We start from the raw sequence: 18,479 nt of genomic DNA, 5'->3' as shown, positions 1-18,479 counted from the left end.
CCAGAGGTTTTTGATTCGGTGAGCGGTAGTAATGGGCGGAGCTATACACACAGCGGGCGCGCACATTTCTTCTCCCCCTTACCCAGCGCTGTCTGCACTGACAGTAAATACAGCATCCTTCTTGTTTGCAGTATTTTGTGACATATTTACTTTGCTCGCAACTTGTTTTGTAACCATTATTTAGGACAAAAATGACAAAAATAGCCTCAACACTCTTAAGTAATTGCGAGAAGGGGGACAAATTTTAAGTGGTATGTTTACATTGGGGCAGCACGGCGCCGCAGTGGTTAGCGCGTGTGCAGCACAGTTCTGAGCTCATGAGATCGAACCTCCTGTGTGGAGTTTGCATGTTCTGCCCGTCCTTGCGTGGGTTTCCTCCGGGCATTCCGGTTTCCTCCCACATTCCAAAACATGCATGTTAGGTTAATTGGCTGGTCCAAATTGTCCGGGGGTGTGAATGAGCAAGCGAATTGTCTGTCCCTTTGTGCCCAGCAACTGGCTGGCAACCAGTTCAGGGTGTCCCCTGCCCACTGCCCGAAGATAGCTGGGAGGGGCTCCAGCACCCCTGCGACCCTATTGAGGATAAGCGGTGCAGATAATGGATGGATTGATGGATGTTTCTATTGATATGGGACATATGCTCTGGCTTTACTCTTATTTAACAGATTTTATCAAATCATCAAACTTCATACAGTGAAATCAAATGTGCTAAAGAATTAGCTGTTGTCTGAGCGGGTTTGGCGATTTTGTTGAATTTTGTCTTAAAATATATGGTGTGGATCTCTCTCTCAAAAAAAAATCCAAATATTTTTGCTTTTTGGGCTATTTTGGTCAAAAAGGTTCCCTACCCCTGCCCTATGGGAGGAGGGCAAGTGGCTCCAAAGCGAGTCGGCTCCTGCCAGTCCAGGAGGTAAAGCCCCCCTTGCACCAGCGGCACATACAGGCATCCCAGAGGAGCGAGAATTCCTGTTGACAGGCTGGATGCACTGTCTGATGGTGCCCTCTGTCTCAAGCACTGACAAACTGCTGTCCTAAAGGCTGCACAAAAAGTACTTCTGTGGGATTGTGTTCTTCTGCATTTCATTTACTGTGCAGAGAAAAGGGCAACACAATCCCTGCCAGTCTATTAATTTTTATATTTTATCAGGAGGAGAGTGATTTCGCCATCTACACCCCAATAAACAGCTGACAAGTACAGTAGGTGTACACAGCACTAGCAGCCCAGGTTGCCCGCACCAGAGGGGAGAGAATAACCCCAAACAGTTAAGGCCACCCCACCCACACCCTCTCTCAGCCATGCCTGCCCCTCAGGATCTGTGGGGATTTATCAATCAGGTGAGATGGGGAAAGGGAGCAGATGACGAAGCGGTGAAAGGGCAAGGAAGCCAGAGGTAAGGGACGTTGCATTTCTGTGCACACACTTACTTCGTCACACTGTGGGCGGAACTCTGAGGCTGTTGCCGTGAGGTCGGAGGCTTTGGTCCAATCAGAGAGCACCCAGTGGTTCTGTGCTCTCTGGCAGCGTGTGAGACCTGCAGCACACATGCTTACTGTTTAATACACATGTTTGTGTTGTTGCAGCACAGCACCTCAGGTAGCGCTTCTTTGTTTTCAGTCCAACTGTAGCTATGAATTTCATAGAGTAACGCGTGCCAGCGCTAGAATGATTTAGTCTTCAATTATGTGACTCCATGTGGACAGGTCTTCATCAGCAATCCAGTGACGATCATATTTGTCCCCCCCTTTAACGTGTGAGGGATCAAATCTGTGAACTTACACTGAATGAGAGGCAGTGAACGACTGCTTAGAGTTTCTGGAACGTACTCGCCATCCTCATCGACACACCAGCATTGGCCTTAACACACAAACATTACCTTGATTTTTCAGTCTTCCCTCACAAGCAGGAGGTGATGGGAGACAACAGTGTCTCAAAACAGCCACCTGTCCAAGGCTTCTGAGCCGAGGCAAGCTGCCACAGAGAATAATACCTGTACTGTGGTAACACTGGGTGGGGTGCCACTTGCCATGCCCATCACACTGCGGGCTAAACGGTTGGTAAAGGACACGTCGGGTAGGCTGCAACATCTGCAGAACTGCTAAAAGAGAGCTCAGTGAGTGCCCACCGTGCAATCAATATAATCGGTTCATGCCGCCAATCCAACCGTCAAGCTGTCCGATGGCAGAACTCACTTGAATAGGCGGCCAATCGTAGCGCAGCTCTGGAGCGGGTTCGTAGCAAATTGGGAAGGAGTGAAGCCTCTTGAACTCCGGCAACCTGCAGCTCCTCCGGAGTCAGACGTAGACCCTCACCCAATAAAAACGCATACCCCGCCTGGATGTGGGAGGAGTTAGACGCAGTGGCTGCCCTGAGCACTTCCTGTCTGAAGGTCTCCACTTCCTGTAATACGCGAGAGCACGAGCCTGTGCCCGAGACGAACAGAAACTTAACGCCCGTTCAAAAGCGTATGTGATGCTTTTCTCACCGAGGGAGGGGGCAGTGTTCAGACTGTTCCTGTCTTCGCCTGTGAGACAGAAAGGAAGAGAGTGAGGAGAGCAGGAAGAGGTTGGACTCACATAGCAAAACAGGAAGAAAGAGAGGCGTCGGTTGACTTAACAGGTCAAGCGGCCGTTCGGCGAAGGCGCCATGGTCGGATCACCGCGTTGGTCGACACAGAAGCATCCGGAACGTCCGCACTGCAGTGGCAGAAAGCGTCCGTCTGGCGAGCATGCCGGGACGTGGATGTCAGTGCCCGCTGCCATCTTGTCTCTGGTGCGTAGGGCGGAAGCTCTGGCGCTTTCACAACGTGACGGACATCGAGGCTGGTTGCCAGTAGTCCGCGTCCCTGCCAGTTCCAGGCCTTGTCGGGTCACGCACCAACACTCACCACCCTGGCACTGGACATCCAGGAAGGACCCGTCGCGCTCGCAGCTGGGAACAAATGTAGACGTCGCGTGGGGTCCCCTGGAATTAGCTCTACAGGACTGGGAAACGGTTGTCAGCACCTGGAAAAGGGCAGTGGTTACACTCACATGGAAGCAGAGGTACTGATAAAATTTTGCCTTAGCGGGGTGTATTTGTCATCGTACAATATACAACCTAATGATTGGAATGGAAACATTATATAAGCATTTGTATTCTCAACAGGATTTGTTGCAATTGCATTTCTCATTCGCACACCTGACGGAGAGAGGCGGATCCCGAAAAGCCTTTCAAGGTGAGATGGACGGCAGCCAGGAAGGCCTGGTCCTCCAGGGCACGGCTGATGGCAAGGACCAGCTTCTGATGCATTGGGGGGCCAGCGTCTTCATCCACGCGGACGATGCCTTGCTTTCCCACTGCATTGCTGAGGTTGAAGCTAGCTGCGTTCTTTAGGAACTTGCCGCCAAACAGAAACTCCTGCAGGCGGGAGTTAGTCGAGCGGGATAGTGCTTCGGAAGCATCGCCCACCGTGGGGAACAACCCGTCCATGACGTCCACCATGACGGACAAGAAAGCCCAGGGATCCTCTTCCACTGGGAGGAGCGCTTCAAGACCTTGCAAGAGGGTCTGACAGGAGGCGGAGGTGTCAACCAATGAGCGGGCAGGAATATGAGATTCCAGGGGGCCGAAGAACAAGCTTGACAAGGCGGCGCGACGAAGCGAAGCGCAATCCTTGGGTCCTTGAAAGACAAGCACAGCTCCCAAATCCGACTTGGATTCATATTGTTTTGACGAAATAGATTTTGGAATTCTCACCACATGCCAAGAGTTCTCCCTGCTTCTGTGTTCCAGGAATTTGGGCTCCCGTGGGGTCCACACACCAGCATTCCCCTCCCTGCAGGCACTGCTTGGAGGCGAAGGCGCCGTCCTCCCGGCATGTTGGCACAAAAATGCTGGACGAGGCTATGGCCGCCCTTCTTTCTACCTCACACGCCGAAGGACCTGCCAGGGACAGAGCATTTCTGGAAAAACGTGCTTCCCTCGAAACCAAATGGAATATTCTAAAAGGAATAAATCCCAGACCAAGGATTGGCGTTTACAATAAGGTCTTGGCTGAAACAGGTTTACAAGTCGTGGTACTGGGAGAAAAATTACAGTAGGGAAACTTGCATAGCTACATTTTGTGAGGGACCACTACACTACTGACTACAACCATAAGCAGGACATGGCCCGTTCCAAGAACCAGAAATAAATCAAGTCGCTGAAGCTGGACAAAACTGTCCTTGGTTCTGGGAATACTTGACATAAACGTCAGGTCCCACTCATTTAATATTTGGACAACACTAGCTTCAACTGAGTTTTTCGTTAGCTACGTCCAACATACTTCGGAATTGCTAGCTGACAGCCAGGCAAACTCCCAGTATCCTCCTGCCAAAGACTTTAAATATTGCATTTTGGCAGAACAGAGTTCACAAGTTGTGCTACTGTGAAAACGGTGATGGCAATCACCATCTAAATTACAGTGAGAAAGTTCGCATATCCACATTTCGTGTAAGAGACCACTCTACCGCTAGTTGCAACTCTCTGCAAGGTGCGGCTGGTTTAAGACTTTCCTTTAAACATTTCGCATGGTCTAAGATCTAAGAATACTTTATGGGCAAATCTGATATCAATGGGTCCTGCTCTATCGATCTTTGGACAACGCTGGCTTTGACTGAGACCCTTACATCGGAATTGCCCACTAATGGCCAGGTGAACTCCTAGCATCCTCCTGCTAAAGACCTTGAAGACCGTCGACTCGGCAAAGGAACGAGCGGCACCCATGCTGGAGAAGGCCGAGTCGTACACGTCGGATGACAGCAGCTCTGTGCCTGAGAAAAAACATCAGCGGTCATCATCGGTGTTATATTACACTCTTTGGATTGGAAAAATTACCCGTGTCCGCTATCTCGCGACCCTTGCTGTCAGAGCAGAAGCAGTAGGCTGAGACTAGCGGAAAGACCTCACGGAAGGATCGAAAGGTGGAAAAGGCTTCCGGTGCTCTGGTGCCAAGGACAAGGATACAAGAGAAAATCTAGCAGTGTGCGGTTACCATAGTCTACAATGGCTTGACATTAAGAGTGTGTGTTACATGTTGAAGGCGTGCAGCAGGTCTAGTTCTCGTCTGTTCGTCATGTTGACCAGCCGACACTGTATGGGAAGGAAGTCACCGTCTTTGGAGCACTGCGGTGGCGAAGATCTGGACGAGGTGCTGTGTAGGAGACGGCGAGACAGTGCAGTGCAGCTGCCGGGGCCTTGCCAGGGATAAACGCCGCAATGTCACTATGGTGACAGGAGTTTCTGTAGGAATGTGTGCAAATACATCTGCTCATACATCTGCTCAGTGTCCTCTTCTGTCTGGTTCCGTACAACTCCATGCCTTCCTTGTCCACACACCAGCACTGTCCCTTATCAGGGTCACACTGTACCGGCTGGAAGTCACCCGATGGCGAGCATCTCAGAGTCGACTGCCGTTGGCATGGCGACGCGCCTGATGCCAAACAAGCAAAACTTTCAAGGTCAGATGTTACCTTGTGGTCAGTAAATCATGTGAGTGTCGGTCTTACACTGTGAAACGGATCCGTTGTTTCGAGTCCCAGGTACTTCTTGTCCTTCAGCGTCCACGCACCAACAGTCATGCCTGCTGCACTGAATTGACCTACGTACGAAAGCTATCGTCAGGCATACTCAAAAGAAAGAGTCTAAACATTTGCGGAAGCGTGGCAAATGCTTGGCGCTGGCAGAAACAAGCAAATGGGCCGGAAGTCTGAATTTGACAAAGCGGCTGCTGAATACCTGAAGCGTCCATCCTCAGTGCATTGTGGCTGGTGTCCAGCTTGAACGTTAGCAGACCTGGCCACTTCGCACGGCGTCAACACAGAGTCCAACTGATATTCTATGTGAAAAAAAAAGTCATGTCAAGTCAAGTTAACTTGCAATTGAGAGCCTCACCTGAAGGCCGGGCGCAAAGACTGGGCATAGGGCAGATGAGCAGTGCCAAGCCTAAGACTGAAGCCAGCAACATCCCAATGGTGCTCATTCTGGCGGTGAAGGTGTCCGAGAGCAAACCGTCGCTTTTAAGGAGTCCAGAGTGCTGAGTCAGCATCCTTGTGAGTCCGTCCTGGCGGCACCAAGAGTCGGATCAGCGCCGTGACGTCTTTCTGTTGGATGAGAGCCTTGCAAGAGAAGGTTGTGATTGGATGAGAGGCTTGAACTCACTTTGAGGGCTTGTGAAGAGGATACTGAAGAGTTCTGAAGGAGAACTTTTTGGTTTAGGCCACACGGGATAACTTGTTTCCATATTTAGGCAGTTGATGTACAGATTAATTATCAGAGAATATTTTTTGGCCAAGTTTTGGATGTTTAAATATTTTGGTGACACAAGTGAACTCGGAGGTCAGAACGGGGCGCAAGTAATTTGCAATAAGGTCCTACTTGATGCCTTTTCGGGTGAACTCGAATTTCCATCCAGTCTTTGCATTTAGTTGTTTTTGCTGGTAAATTTGGCTTTCAGCCTTGGTTTCATCATTCGCATCTCACCTCTGATCTGAAGAACTGGACTGTCAACTTAGTACCTATAGTGCACTGCTGGTGCTATTATATTGTGATCATGTAAGGCAACTTGCGAATGGTTCTGCAAGCCGGCACCAGTACCTTGGACCACTGGCATGGCTACTGTCAAACACACCCACAACCTTTTTGGACTCCTCACGGGCAAAAGACAACAAAGGCAAAACATGATACACTGAGAGCGATGTAAGTCAAATGCAGCGCCTTGGCAAGAAGGTGACTGCAACTTCCTGTTAACTACAAGCCGACAAACAAACACAGAGGTCTTATCAGTTGTTAGTCGCGACAAAAGAGGAAGTAATCCGGACGCAGCAGGAAATTATGGTATGACAAATTGTAAACCACCCTGTGGACTTTGTTTTTTACTTTATTGAAGCCTTGGCAAGTTTCACATGACTTTGGATGACCTCAGCTTTCTTTATGTGACTTCACTTCCTGTCTGGTGAGCCTTCACCTGGACTGATGGGCTAAGGATGAGTAGACCACGTCCTCCTGGGTCTCAGTGGGCCTCAAAAAACAGAAACCACACGGAGGGTGTTAGAACATGTGTTGGAATGGTGCAGGTTTGCCGGTTTTACCTGGTGCCAGACTTTGGCTTAAACAGTACGGCGGCATAACTGAGTTCGTCTGGGTTCTGGCCCACCTCCTGTCCATCTGGTCCGCCTCGTTCTCCAGCTGGCAGTGTGTTACTGTACGTGGGTTCGGCTCTCTGGAAACACAAAGTAGAAAGTTGTTTCATTCTGGGATGTGAAGAGGAAAACACTTCTTTTCCTTTGCGTGTTTGTAACACAGTAGGTCAGTCAAAACAAAAACTAAGATGAGCAGTTCCTTCAAAGTTTTCAATCAAAGTATTCTAAATATTCTTGGCACGTATGAGCTACAGAACAACTGCTGAAGAAATTCACAAGGGCAAGGACTGACCGTCACACTCATAAAAGGAGGGCGGTCCAAAGAAACGAAACCCAAAAAATTAAAATGGTGGACAATCGCTTTGATCCATGAGTCAAAACGAAAAAGGAAAGTAAAAAAGTGGAAACAAGGACTCTTTTGTCCAAATCGGTTCTAACAGGAACTGATCTGGCCACGTTCAGTTACAAAATAATACACAACTGAAAAAATGGGAGAATCAGAATAATAACGACTGAATAAAATAATTCATTGAATTATTTAATAATTTATGAATAAATAAATCATACAATCAGGGCTAAATACAGGCAGTGACACATTTCAATACTGCAACAAATAGCAGAAAAAATACCCCTTGCTCCTTTTCAGCGTTTCGGAGCTCACGATGAGACGCCATCTGCCGCTTCCTGCTGGAATGGTCAAACACTTAGTAACTTTGCTCATGGTAACCACTGACGTGCTACGCTCGAAACAAAGCCGCACCGTTTGATGAGGAGCAAGATGACGGCAATGCCGAGTAGCAGCGCCAATAGGAGGCCCAAGGAGATGCTAAGCGTGGTAGCAAAACGGTGGCCTTTAAAGGCACAAAGAAAAAAAGCACATGTTAGTATTTGAAGTTTTTCAAAACATGAAAAAATACAGTCACACCTCTATATATGAGCACTTCTAGACATGAAAATTTCGATAAACGATTCCGATAAACCAGAGAATGCCTACCACCAGAGAATGCTCGAGACCATTTACCACCAGCGTCAGCTCATCCCAGTAAGCACATGCGCTCACTGATGCCACGTACTTGTTTTTATTCCACAGAAAATTGGTTTTTATCATACTAATTTTCCTTTTTGTGACCCTATCCATGAATTTCAGAAAGGGAAATGATAAGCTGTTTTTAGAAAAAAAAGAATTATGAAGCAGTAAATAATAGACAAAAATGAGCATGGTTCGTGTAAATGATGTCGCTAAGGAGTACAATGGGTCAACATCTCCTATTTGTACCCTATTAAAAAACAAAAAGATGTCCTCAAGGCCAATGTTCCCTCTAATTTTCCACGGGTCTGAGCGCTCACACAAAGTCAGTGAGCAACGCTTGAAACAACAGTGAGCAACCATAATCCCAAGTGTGGCAAGATAATTAATTATCAAACATGTCCAAAAGTTTCCGGCAATGCAAAATTATTTTTCTCTTTTGAATGAATTGACTCATGCACTATTGCAAAGGTTGTACGGCCTACAAACGTCGTTTGTTCTTACAATTCTTTCACAAGATATCCATTTCTTTTTATTTCCTTATATATTTTGTTGCATAATATTAACATTTTGGGGGGGCTTATTTAGTCAGTTGCAAGATACAGAACTGTAGTTGTTCACATTTTTTAGTGGAAGTACAATGTTGGCAACAAGATTCACTTGATATATTTGGAAATTATTTGAATGCAACACAAACTTTTTATCTTTCTTTCCGTGTTTTTTTCTACTTTTTTTTTAATTCCTTAGCAAAAATCTCATTGTGTTTATTTTTTCAGAGCTGTTACTTTTTTCTTTTTGTTCTCTGTTTACTTTTTTCCTACATTTCTTTTTTTTTCTTTTTTTCTGGCTTTTTTCTAAATTGTTCCTTCTTTTTTCTCTTCCTTTTTTTCTCAGCTTTTCACTACTTTTTCATTTTGGTATTTTTTTCTTTTTTGTTCTATTCCCCCCTTCTTTTAAGTCATTTTGTGCATAGTTTTACATAATATTTGGTCATGTTGGGATTAAAGAAGCAAAAACAACCCGACGAGCTGTTTAGGACCCGAAAGAGCCGGTTCCTTTTAGTGAGCCGAGCCAAAGAAGCCGGTTCTCGACCAACTCTACTTACTTTCCTCAACTTCGTTCTACTCTTACTCGACTTCAAAATACCGCATTTAGGACACAACGTCAGGGGAACCCGTGTATTTTTACCTTCATGCACTGTAACTTTGACTTAAGTCGCTTCTTAATAAGTAATTTTGAGCCCTCATTTTTGTGCGCTGGCTAGATTTTCTTGTGCGCAGAGAATGTGCGAGCAGTGCGCAATTGCGCACGCCGCAGCTTAGAGGGAACACTGCTCAAGGCTATAAAAGTGACCAGAGGCGTGACTGTCCTTTCAAAATTGTGAACCACTATTTATGATGAGATGGATAGACTTTTGTTAGTGTGGATATGCAACAAGGAGCTAGCGGGATATACTGTTACGGAAAGTTGAAGTTGCTGACTATCTACCTACTAGGCGTGACTTTTGAAGCAGCGTCATAAATGTCATCGTCAGGTACAACCGAAATGGATTTTGAGGCCAGCCACTGCTGTTTTTGAAATTCAAGAAGAGTACTAGCATACACTTTGTGGTTTAGCATGGGAAAGCAGCAAGTTGCAGATTACATTTTTGAAGTGCTTCACTTCATTTAAATAAAAGAAGTAAAACGTAGGCTGTAAAACGTTTGTGTGTACATTTGTTCAAAGTCACAGTAACTTTAATTCTAACGTACCATAAGTGCTTCCATACCATCTTTCGTGCTCCTTCACTCCTTCCGCAACACGCATACACCTGCGTTACGTTGATTCCCTGTGTAATACTCATAATAAACTCACATTTTATTTTATTAATGTACTCTTGATTTATCTTCTTATTTTTATGTTTAGTTACTAGTAAATGTGTTTTAGTGATCAGGAAGATTAGTTTTGTGGCTCTTTAGAGTTAATTTGGATGCTTTGGGGAGGAAAGAAAGGATTACTTATTTTTTTATTGTTTTATTTTACACAAGCAATTTGAGATATGAGGGAGATCCTGGAAAGAATTAAGCTTGTATGTAGAGGCACAACTGTATGTAAAAAGATTAGTGAAAAATTGTAGAGCACCTTACCCACGCTCAGCCTGAAGGGCAGCGAAGTGGTGTAGGCGCGGTCAGCCAGACCGCAAGTGTAGTCTGCTGACGTGTCCGCCGTTAGCCGCATGGTGGGGCCAGATTCCGGTAGAGTGTGGCCATCTCTCTGCCAGTGGATGTTCAGACCGTGGAAAGAACAACGTGATACGCAGCTTAGGGTAACATCACCGCCCTCGCTAACGCTGCCGCGGACTGAGCTCTGCACTTTCATCTGTTCGCCATCTAGAGAAAGGGTCAGTTACCAAGATCACAGGATGCTTTGTCAAAGGATGTGCTTACAGTGCACCTGCCTGCCCCAGCTGTTTGACTGACAGCATACCCCAGCCTATCACAGTCGCCCACACCAAACTCATACACACAGCATGCTACCGTAATAGCATTTACTTTGTTTGCTACAGAACAAAATGGATAATGAAAATCTGTGAAGTATTGAAAACGTGAAAAGTAAACTGTGATACAACAGAGGATTACTGTAAAGAGATAGGAACACTTGTGTTTTCTGATAGGTATCCCACCCAGAAGGACATAGGGTTTGACTGCTTTTTGTCCCTTGCCTCATACTGCAATCTGCATATTTTAACGGAATTTAAATTAAATAAATAGGACATGTTGTCTTTAGGCTGAAGTTTGTTGCAAGCTTGCCACTTTAGATCACATTAAAATGAACACAGTAAGGGGCTCCAGTGATTTCAGGTAAGAACTAGCGCGTGTGCCCAGCTCCACTCGGCGTAAGGACGCTTCAGTAGTTGTATACTGTACCGAAATCCTTCACTTTAGTCAAAACCTTTGCAATAGTGGTTAATTAGTTTCAACGTCGAAGTTTTGTGGATCGAGGAACACGAAGAGCCGTTTTGTTATGGATTTTATCGTTTGGATAAAATCATTGGCTGCTGACAAGGAGATTTGTTGGAATGAGGAATCCATATTTGTGTGCATTCTACCCACCCACATGGCGCCCGAGGAATATACCGGTCTTTGCAGACCTGGGATCACAGGATTTACACGTACTTAGCAGTGTGGATGTCTTACCCATGACACTGACGGCCACGCCCTTCTGGTCGGTGAAATGCCCGATGCTACTTCTGGCTTCCATCCGGAATCGGAAGGTAGTGTTGTCTTGCTCCTGGACGTTGTGGATCTGCAGGGTACAGTTTTCCTCCTTGTCCCCCAGGTACAGGTAGCGCCAGTGGCGTTTTGCTGCGTCACTGTCGTAGACGGACGGCGTGCTACCTTGGCAAACCAGGTGGTTGATGCACCAACGTACTCGGATCACCGGCATGATGGGCATGAAAGTGCACAGTAGCGTGACGGTGGAACCGCGTGTTGCACATGTGGCCGGCGGGTAGCTCACACGCTGTGCCCGCGAAACAAAAGCTGGGAAAAATAATTGCATTATTCAAACTGATATTCGACCAAATACATTAAGAGATGAAATTTGCGGGGCTGTTGTTGACTTAATTGCTTTTTAGAATAAGTAACTTGTAACAAATTAATGTTTTTCAGTAATGTACCCAACACATACTACGGTTAAAAGGGAAAGGGACCAACTTTTAGAGCAGTTTCAAAAAATGTCATGTCTCCAAATTTAATACAATCCTTGCTGTTCTATTTTCAAGCCCAAATACCTTCTCTCCTGATTATGAGTACCTTTTATTCATGAGCGAACTACATATTCACCAATCGGTCCTTTGTTCCTTCCAAGGTTTCTGGAGACAATAGTTGACATTTATGTTAATCCTTGGATAAGGCTCTTAATTTTCCAATTTGATTTGGCACACACGAAAACACAAGTCAGCTCAAAATTGAAAACAGGCTGTTTGGCTTTGGATTCAATCAGCCAATGCCAAGGACAGGAATTAAAAGACAAAAGTAAACATGACAAAACTGGATGTGACAAAGACTGAAGGGAAAACTCCTTCAGGACCCAGCACGCCACCGTCCTCAGGGCGGCACCAACAGGCAGGTAGATTGGAGGACACCACACCTGTTAAGCATTACCTGCACCTGACTCAAGCCAGAAAGGAGGTATTTAAGGACTGTGCCAACAGCAGTAGCTGTCAGGTCATTGCTTGCCATTCTAATTTTTTGCCTGTTTCTATACCTGTTGATAGCAGTCTTTGATCAACTCTGGACTTCCTGAACTTTGCCAGCCGAGAGTTTTTAGGAATGTGCTTCTAGTTTACGGATTTATCCCTGGATCTCGTGTGCGGATCGCTTTTTGTCAATGACTTTTGCACACTCCAATTAATGCATGTCACTCAGCTAGTTGGTCTGCACTAGGGCCCGCTTCCGTAAAACATACACGCCAGACGAAAATTCAAGCGCATGCCAAAGTAAGAATTTTAAGCTTAGAATAAAAACATTTTTGGATATAGAAAAGACGCGAGTTTATGACTGACCTGCCACAAGCAGTAAAAAAAATCGCTGGATGAGAGTAGGCGACATGAGGCGACACCAAAAGACCTGAAAATGTGGGCATGAGAGATGAAAACAAAGAAGTTGAACTTATTCTTCCTCTTTTGGTCTGCCTAAAATGAGCACACAAGAAAAAAAGGGAAGAAGGTGAAAGTCAATGTTAAGCATGACGCACCAAAAAAAAAAGATTTATAGGTTTATAGATTAGTAAAAAAATCAATATAATAATAGGTAATATAAATTGAATTTTGAATTTTGAACTTGAAAGGAGAACAAGGGGGGACAGTACAAAAAGGCCATTTTTACTTTGCAATCCCCACTCCTGAACAGATTACTGTCTAATGTAAACAAACTCCGTAACAAACCGAAACTTTGTAGAGTAAGCCAACAGTGTTGGGCGCGTTACTAAAAAATAATAATTAGTTACTGTTACTAAGTAATTAAAAAAGTAATTCTGTTACCCCCCTCTCCCCTCAGATTATTAATACCCAAAAGTTGCGCTTTACTCTGACAGTAAATAGTCACAAATTACTGCATTAGAAACCAACAACTGCTTTAAAATAGCCACATAATAAAAGACATTGAAGAAAACGAGTACAGCAACCCGTGGAAGCAGTGAATCCTTCATGTTTACAGGGTTGTGTAATTGTGAGAGCTTGCAAACTAACACTGTCGAGACTCTCCATATCCATTTTGTCTTATGTCGGACCACTCAAAGATCTACTTCTCTATTTGTGGGTAGTGCCCAAGACATTGTTTTCTCCAGGCAGGGTGTAAAGATCGGTGAGTGTCTTGCGCGTGGGAAGGGGAAGGGAATCAGGCAATGCCTGACTGACTCCTGACTAAGCTACTAACAAAATAAGTTAATATCTAAAAGAAACAGGATTTCTATTTTGATAGTATTAATTTAGGATATTCATTTGTACAGACCATTCCGCGAAAGTTACCCAGACCACACACCAAACAGCGAGTGAGTTGTCTGTCCCAGTGTGCCCTACGACTGGCTGACAACCACATTTGGCACTTTGTAGCTAGCGATAAACAAAAATGCTGTCAATGACTGAACTGTCAAATGTACCCACAGCAAAACGTTATGTCAAAGACCAGAAACGGACACAGGACTCAATTGCGCTTGTTTTCTCAGTTTTTATTAGGAAAGAGAGGGAGAGTAAGGCTTGCTTGCTTGATCCGAGGACTGACGGACAACAGGAGCGAGCAAGGCGGGAGTGACACTTCCGTGTCGGACGGAGACAGGCGGAAATAGGGAGTCGTTGGCCGGGGCTGGAGATCAAGGGCTCGTGTTCGTAAGCGAGGTCGTTGGCAGGAGGCAGGCAGGTAACGGGGTAAAACGGGTCAGGTGACAGGAGGCAGGCAGAACGGGTGTAATCAGGTCCAGAAACAAGTCAATAACGAAGATCAGGTAGGAAAAAGGCGTAGCAAAAACGGGACGGGAGTGCTCACTGAGCGGAATGCAATAGTTCGCAACGATCTGACAGTCACTGAGAGGAAGCTGGGGGTTTGAAAAGGGAGTGTCCACCAATCAGCTGTCCTGGCTGTTGGCGCCAATCAAGCCGCCGCAGGTGCTCCAAATTGGCAATCACGACACGTTAAGCACAAACAGGATGACAGTGTAAAAACAAAACGTTGCACTTCCAGTTTTCTTCTGCTTGAGAGAAGAAAAAAGGAAGAAGAAAAGGGAAGATCAAATTGAAAGTCAAAAAAGAACTACTAATTACGAGAGTGAAAGTCTTATCATCGCCAAGGCAAAGAACCAAGACACAAAGCCTCATTGGTTCTGCTTTTACAGGGGGCGGGACTTGGCACTCCTGAAACCAGGACTGGCCGCCTTCATGTTTGGAATCAAAAAATTTTAGGAATGGGTCGAAAGCCACCCTTTGTGCAAACTACGGCCCGTGGGCCACATGCAGCCAGTCAGGCTTCTTTATCCAACCGGGCAAACGAAAATGTTAAAACCTTATAATATAAATAAAATGGTGAAGAGAAGTACGATTGATTAAAAAATGTGTTTATTTGGTGCCGCTCTTGTCCCAGTCTAAATGGGAAGTTCACCCACCAAAAAAGGACCATCGGACGTGCTATTGAATGTCAAATTTCCTTTTCTGGATGGTGAAAACTGCAACAATACAATAAAGTAAACGAAAGTCATGTTTATTTGTTCAGCCCTTAACCACAAAAAGTTTCAAACCACTGACCACAGACTATTATTACACCACGCCCTGATCTAAAAACTTGATAAGGGCAAGGAAAAACTCAAAACCTCAACATGAGGAAAATGAAGGAACCTTGAGGAGGGACTGCACATGAGGTAATCCCCCTTCCAGGATGACCAGGGTGCAATAAATGTTAGAATACACAGAGCTCTTCTTGGCTATTGGGATCACAAGCAGTGATCCTAGTTAAACGCCTCACTGCAGCATTTTGTACCATTTGCAGGCTCCTGATGCTAGACTTTGGCAGACCGGAGAGTAGTATATTAAACGGGATGTATCAAACGCATGAATTATAATTTCAGCATCAGACTAGGACAGCATAGGGCGAACTTTCGCAATGTTGGGAAGATGTGGAAAAATGGATTCAGAAATATTCATAACGTGTAACTGGAAGGACAGATTGGGATCAAACTTGACACGTAGATTTTTGATTGAGTTACTCTGGGTGACACTACATTTCTCAATGTTTGGAGCAGTGTTTGAGAACAAGTCATGACATTTAGATGGACCACTAATTAACATTTAAGTCTTTTTAGGGTTGAAGTGCATTGAGACCGTGTGCCAATATGTTCATGAAAATAGAGTGCATAAACTCTGTCTGAATTAATACAAAATATAGTTACTTAGACACCAAATACATTTTTTTAGAAATATACGGCATGGCCTTGTAACCCTACATGGATGGAGATGGATTGGACTTGCGACCATCATGTCAACCATTGCGTGAGTCTTTGTTTACGTTGAGCTGGCCGAACCGGATCTGACGAGGGAAACCCAGAAGTAATATTATTTCAATATATTTTTAACTTTATAGGTGGTGTCCGTAACTTCAAAAATATTCTACTTGCTGGGTGAAATCATCATTGCAGTTATTTTTACTACTGGATGGGGGGGGGGGGGTTGTTGGCATTTGGATTGTATTCGAACCAGTCCTTTTCTTGATTTCACCATTTTCTTCTTCGATTAAACAAAAACAACCAGAACGTGCTTGAAATTACCGCCCCCTCCCGCCTCCTTTTGTCTAGCATAATGAGCTTAGTAGCTGGAACGCTGATAACAAAAGTAAGATAAAAGCCTACTTGATAAATAAAATAATTCATTTTAAAATTTTTAAGGACTCCCTTCAAGATAAAGCAACCATACACTAAGATACTAGCCTCCAGTCAAGATTATGTTCTTGTTATCTAAATTTGAATAAACTGTAGAAAATTGGTAGGTTTTTTAAGGGGAAGAAAGCAGTAGTTTAACGCGTAAAGCAGTAGTGTTGCATATGTGTCAATCTCAGCCAACTGTTCCCCTTATTAATGACTGCAATTTCCCTTTATCAAACGATAACAAACCTTACAAACATGGTACCTATTTACTCAAGGCAAGACAGATTATTTAGAATATCATAACAATATTAGTTTTTGTCCGCAACTAGGTGTCATGATTACTGATGCGGGGCACCTGAGTCTGCTCCGTTGGGGCCAAGAGCCGCGGACCCTGATTGGCTGTTGTACTCTTTTTAAACCCCCGCCTTTCTGTCAACATTCATCAGATCGTCTGTGAACCTTAGCTACACGCAAGCCAAGCTCTTTTAACTCCTGACTCTATCCTGCCCTGTTTTCAGTCTGATTCCCATTGCCGACCTCTTTTCTGAATCTGTTTACATTTTTGCTCCTCCGTCCCGGCCATTGACCTGTTTTTCTCGCTCTCGACATTGCCTTCGATCGACATGGAAGTGCCACTTTCCCCTTTCGAGCGATCTGCTACCTGTGACTGACGATCCCCGGATCGTGGGTGCAAGTCCTTTCCTCCTTCTAAATAAAACTGAGTAAAACGAACGCAATTGGGTCCTGTCTCCGTTCCTGGTCCGTGACACCAGGGAACGAGAGGTTCAGGATTGGAGCCAAAATCGGCAAGACGAAATCGGTCTAACAAGCTTGGTCTAACAATTTATTTATTTAGTCATTTTTTTGAACAAATTTTTTTATGAGGCGTACAAATTTAGAAATAATCAAAAAATGAATAAAATACTGGGGAAAGTATAAGTCAACAGGTATGCAGCAATTCAATTCTATATGAGGAGCAGGTTTCCTATTCATATTTTGGATCACCTAGGAACACTTAAAATTACATATTATGAATTTATATGGGAAAACGTATTTTGGTACTTGAACAATTTAGTGTAGGAACACCACTGGCCGGCCATGGATTTCACACTTAAGACTTTATTATTCTTGGTCTGAATCAATCCAACTCTCATTAACTATTTTATGGCTACAATACATTTACTGCTGTTACACATATACAAAACATAACTATTATTTAGGAATACAGCAACATTTACTCACCAAAAATCCTTTTTATCAATCCTCCTTTCTTTCCGCAAGAAGATTTTAATTACTCTGTCATACAGATACTCCCTGTGTTTCTGTTCCATCAAGAAGTTATTTTCTTTCCAATGCTGAAAGTCCAGCCTGTCCAGTCGTATTTCTGGCTTAATTTTTTAATTAAGTTTAGGCCCAAGACAGAATCAGTGGACACAGGCATTTTTTTTCACCTTTTCATTTTGAAATCAGTTTGAGAAACTGCTAACGCTTCCTAAGGCACGCTAGCAGGCTCTGACTTGATAACTCTGAATGTGATTGGCTAAACCAACAGCTTTATCATCTCTCAATTTATGCCCCAGGGCCAGTAGAGGTGATTGTGAAGGCCTCCGAGAGATTTATCAGCCTGGAAAGTAATGGCTAAAATGTGATTGGTTAAATTCTTAAATATAAAAGCACACATCTAGACGCAGTGAAACCAGTGGGAAAAGCAATTAATGGAAGCTGACAGACAATTTGGAATTATTTAATACGTGTTCATGGACAACATATACACATGATATGGATATTTTTAAAGCCAGCAGAGAAGGCCTTGCTTGCAGGCCCCGGCAGCCCACCACTGTAACACCCATCCCTGATTGGGATTAAGTAGATCCTGAAACTATATCCTAAATCACTGGGCAACGCTATTTTGTTTCGAAATTTTGTGTGTCACGTTGTACAATAAGCATTTCATCATTTGTGGCTTGCATTTTTTTGGTAAAAATAAACTTTGTGGTGATGATATTACTTTCTTTGCTTTTGTGACATCTTAAAGACCCAGGTTGGTTGGATCCCTTAACCACTAGAACAGGGGTGGCAAACACGTGGCTCTAGAGCCGCATGCGTCAAACTTGTTCGCCACCCCTACACTAGAGTCATAGGGGCACCATTTCCTTTGGTGTGTCTTAGGCAAGAACAGCCTGGACGCACCAATCCCTCTCCAACATACAGTATGTCTCCACCCAGTCTCAAACAGGGGACCTTTTGCGTGTTAGGAGAATGTGCTAACCACTGCACTATGGAAACATGTCACGGAGCGGAGCGGGGAACAGGAAATAAGCACCCATTCGCGTAGACGTTCTCACAATTTATTGGGGAAAGAGGAGAAGGGCGCACAATGGATCCGGGAATCGATGGTCGCAGGAGT

General features: G+C 44.6%; 2 protein-coding genes across 3 annotated transcripts in view; both read right to left on the bottom strand.

The window, feature by feature from the left end:
• The window catches only part of tg (thyroglobulin), a 28,889-nt gene extending 22,824 nt beyond the window's left edge, over positions 1 to 6,065 (bottom strand). The window contains exons 1-15 of the mRNA XM_088326628.1: positions 5,912 to 6,065; positions 5,756 to 5,855; positions 5,527 to 5,618; positions 5,295 to 5,450; positions 5,052 to 5,214; positions 4,856 to 4,962; positions 4,648 to 4,791; positions 3,737 to 3,922; positions 3,179 to 3,660; positions 2,616 to 3,003; positions 2,484 to 2,522; positions 2,191 to 2,421; positions 1,989 to 2,093; positions 1,778 to 1,855; positions 1,426 to 1,532 (exon numbers count right to left, since the gene is read on the bottom strand). Of these exons, the coding sequence (XP_088182754.1) occupies positions 1,426 to 1,532; positions 1,778 to 1,855; positions 1,989 to 2,093; positions 2,191 to 2,421; positions 2,484 to 2,522; positions 2,616 to 3,003; positions 3,179 to 3,660; positions 3,737 to 3,922; positions 4,648 to 4,791; positions 4,856 to 4,962; positions 5,052 to 5,214; positions 5,295 to 5,450; positions 5,527 to 5,618; positions 5,756 to 5,855; positions 5,912 to 6,065 (2,532 nt within the window). The remainder of the gene's footprint in view (positions 1 to 1,425; positions 1,533 to 1,777; positions 1,856 to 1,988; positions 2,094 to 2,190; positions 2,422 to 2,483; positions 2,523 to 2,615; positions 3,004 to 3,178; positions 3,661 to 3,736; positions 3,923 to 4,647; positions 4,792 to 4,855; positions 4,963 to 5,051; positions 5,215 to 5,294; positions 5,451 to 5,526; positions 5,619 to 5,755; positions 5,856 to 5,911) is intronic.
• Positions 6,066 to 6,880: 815 nt separating this feature from the next.
• On the bottom strand, positions 6,881 to 12,861 carry LOC148371982 (uncharacterized). 2 transcript variants are annotated; one of them, XM_088327976.1, is made up of 7 exons: positions 12,732 to 12,861; positions 11,362 to 11,706; positions 10,312 to 10,554; positions 7,919 to 8,009; positions 7,788 to 7,845; positions 7,108 to 7,238; positions 6,881 to 7,037 (listed from the first exon to the last, which is right to left on the bottom strand). In XM_088327976.1, exons 1-7 carry the CDS (start codon positions 12,775 to 12,777, stop codon positions 6,980 to 6,982), a joined length of 972 nt encoding a protein of 323 aa, XP_088184102.1. In that variant the 5' UTR covers positions 12,778 to 12,861; the 3' UTR covers positions 6,881 to 6,979. The 2 variants fall into 2 exon arrangements, with proteins under 2 accessions (XP_088184102.1, XP_088184103.1); XM_088327977.1 differs by having other exon boundaries at positions 7,788 to 7,842.
• Between the last annotated feature and the right edge of the window lie 5,618 nt (positions 12,862 to 18,479).

This window comes from Urocampus carinirostris, chromosome 2 (assembly GCF_059441175.1).
Source record: "Urocampus carinirostris isolate Australia breed hairy pipefish chromosome 2, RoL_Ucar_1.0, whole genome shotgun sequence".
In the NCBI taxonomy this organism is placed as follows: Eukaryota; Metazoa; Chordata; class Actinopteri; order Syngnathiformes; family Syngnathidae; genus Urocampus; species Urocampus carinirostris.
This window is presented reverse-complemented; position numbering and strand designations above follow the sequence as displayed.

Bases quoted from the DNA above. Each gene is read 5' to 3' on its own strand.
- LOC148371982 (XM_088327976.1), bottom strand. From the start codon at position 12,777: ATGTCGCCTACTCTCATCCAGCGATTTTTTTTACTGCTTGTGGCAG. The intron at 10,555-11,361 runs GTAAGACATCCA...CCCTTTCTCTAG, and splicing joins CGTGGCCGTCAGTGTCATGG to ATGGCGAACAGATGAAAGTG. The intron at 8,010-10,311 runs GTAAGGTGCTCT...GTGCCTTTAAAG, and splicing joins GCCCTTCAGGCTGAGCGTGG to GCCACCGTTTTGCTACCACG.